Below are 2,507 nucleotides of genomic sequence, written 5' to 3'. Positions count from 1 at the left end.
CACAGAGACTCCTGTAGGTTCTGAGGGCAAAAAGAGGGAACTACACGTAAAATACAAGGGCATTTTTGATGTGGAAATTGTCCTGAATGACATTGCAACAACAGAAACAGGACATCATAAATCTTATCATAAATTACAGAGTTGGGTGGATGAGGATATAAACTACTATGGAAACATTAATGCACACTTAGTGGCAATGCTCCAGAATGTGTTCATTAATACAATCAATGTGTCTCATTCATGAAGGATGTTGTTAAAAGGTAGGAAAATGTGGGAGGCGTGGGGAGCAGGGCATATGGGAATCCCTTATAATTTATGTGATATTTGTATAATCTTATTGTCTTCAATAAAATAAAGTAATTATATTAAAAAAGCAAAGTTGATTGCAGTGATGAATGCACAAGTCTTTGATTACACCAAAAACAATTGAATTTTCACTTTATATATATGGTATGGTATGTGATTATTCCTTAATAAAATTGGTTTAAAAAAAAAACACTAAAATTAATGTCACCATCTAGGTAGCCATGAGTGTTTGCAAGGGCATGGAGGCTTGTGCAGTAGCAACTTATGGCTGTAAATCAGGACACTCATTGAAAGAGGTATGATAGACAGAATTTCAAACGCTTGTGTTTACTTATATTTGATCAAGAATATACATTAGAAATTGATGAATGCAGAATTGTGTGTTTATAACTCTGAAAGGATTATATGGTTTATTAATATGTATCAATTTATTTTATTTTTTAAGAAAAAAATGTAGAATAGAGTTTTGAACATGCAAGAGATAAAGAACTGCATGGTAGAATAAATACCCAGGCTGTAACTTGTCAATTCTTTAAATATTATGACAGTTTTGAGCAAGGGCAGATGTTCTATTCAGAGGAAATCACAGAGTCATAGGAAGCCCTGGAAGAATTCAAGCAGGACTAGGAAGGTCATCCAATAAAATAATTCAGAAAATGGAACTCATTCTTGTATGCCATTTAAAAGCTCCTTAAATATGTAAATAAAGTTCTCATGCTTCAAGGAGAACACTTTCATCATCAAAAATAAAATCTTGCTCTTGTAAACCAATGTGTGTTGAAAAATTTTTCTTCATCATATACGAGGTCATCTTGACTCTAGGCAGATCTACATGCACACATTGAACAAAGAAAATCAATGTAGAGCTCTGACAATTTGAGAACTGCTATAACTGGCCTTTCAGCTGCTGAATGACAAATGACACTTTGCAGGTTTTCCTTCGAAAGCAGTTGTTCAGAACCCCCTTTATGTCTTTATTCCTCAGACTGTAGATGAAGGGGTTCAGCATGGGTGTGACCACGGTGTACATGACTGCAGCTGGTGCACCTGAATGTGTGCTGTGTGAAGCAGCAGGACTGAGGTACACACCTATGCTAGTACAATAAAATAAGGAGACAACCAGCAGGTGAGATGCACATGTGGAAAATGCTTTATACTTCCCTTGAACTGATGAGATTGCATGTACAGAGGAAACAATCTTACAGTAAGAGAAAAGGACCCCAGTTAGGGAACCCCCAGCCAGAACTCCAGCTACTAAATACATTGCTAAGTAATTGAAAAAAGTGTCAGAACAGGCAAGTTGGACCATCTGACGAATTTCACAGAAAAAATGGGGGATTTCCACATGTGAACAAAAGGACAGTCGTAACACCATTAGCCCCTGTAAACAGGAGTGCATAACACTCATGGTCCAACACCCCAGAACCAGAAGGACACAGAACTGGGGGTTCATGGTGACCATGTAGTGAAGGGGGTGGCAGATGGCCACGAAGCGGTCATAGGCCATCACAGCCAGGAGGAAGACCTCCAGTCCCGCAAAGACCATGAAAAAGCTCATCTGGGTGAGGCAGCCTGCGTAGGTTATGACTCTGCTCTGTGCCTGGATGTTCACCAGCATCTTTGGGACCACGGTGGAGGATAAACCAATGTCACAAAAGGACAAGTTGGAGAGGAAGAAGTACATGGGCATGTGGAGGTGGGAGTCTGAGATGATGGCCAGGATGATGAGCAGGTTCCCAAAGAGAGTGACCAGGAACATGGACAGGAAAAGCCCAAAGAGAAGATGTTGTAATTCTGGATCCTCTGTAAATCCCAGGAGAAGAAATTCTGAAATTTGTGTTTCATTTCCAGGTCCCATATGGTGGATGTCATTAACAGGATTTATAAAAGGAACTTGGCTAGTTTTCATATAAAGAAACAGCACTCTGAAAATAGAAATGCCAAAAATGGTACATTTTATTGAACATTTTAATCCCCATATTTTTATTTGGAAATCATGCCTTTAGCATATTTCTTGTGCTACCTGTGATTAGAAATTCCATCCTCTAATCTCAGACTTTCTCAAGCATTCATGAACTTTACAGATTTTATGAGAAATTAATTCAAATGTAGAATAAATATAGATTTATGACTAACAGACAAGTATAGTCGAAGCAATGAGCCTAGAGTCCTGTACTCAGAAGTCCAAAACTCAGAAGATA

General features: G+C 38.3%; 1 protein-coding gene across 1 annotated transcript; it reads right to left on the bottom strand.

Annotated features, from left to right (window-relative positions):
• Window positions 1-1,192: 1,192 nt before the first annotated feature.
• Window positions 1,193-2,164, bottom strand: LOC101436905 (olfactory receptor 7A10-like). Its single transcript, XM_004466685.3, has one exon. The coding sequence runs from the start codon at window positions 2,162-2,164 to the stop codon at window positions 1,193-1,195; it is 972 nt and encodes a 323-aa protein (XP_004466742.3).
• Window positions 2,165-2,507: the final 343 nt, after the last annotated feature.

The sequence above is a fragment of the Dasypus novemcinctus genome, chromosome 30, assembly GCF_030445035.2.
Source record: "Dasypus novemcinctus isolate mDasNov1 chromosome 30, mDasNov1.1.hap2, whole genome shotgun sequence".
Classification (NCBI taxonomy): domain Eukaryota; kingdom Metazoa; phylum Chordata; class Mammalia; order Cingulata; family Dasypodidae; genus Dasypus; species Dasypus novemcinctus.
The sequence above is the reverse complement of the archived record's forward strand: the minus strand, read 5'-3'. Positions and strand labels throughout refer to the sequence as shown.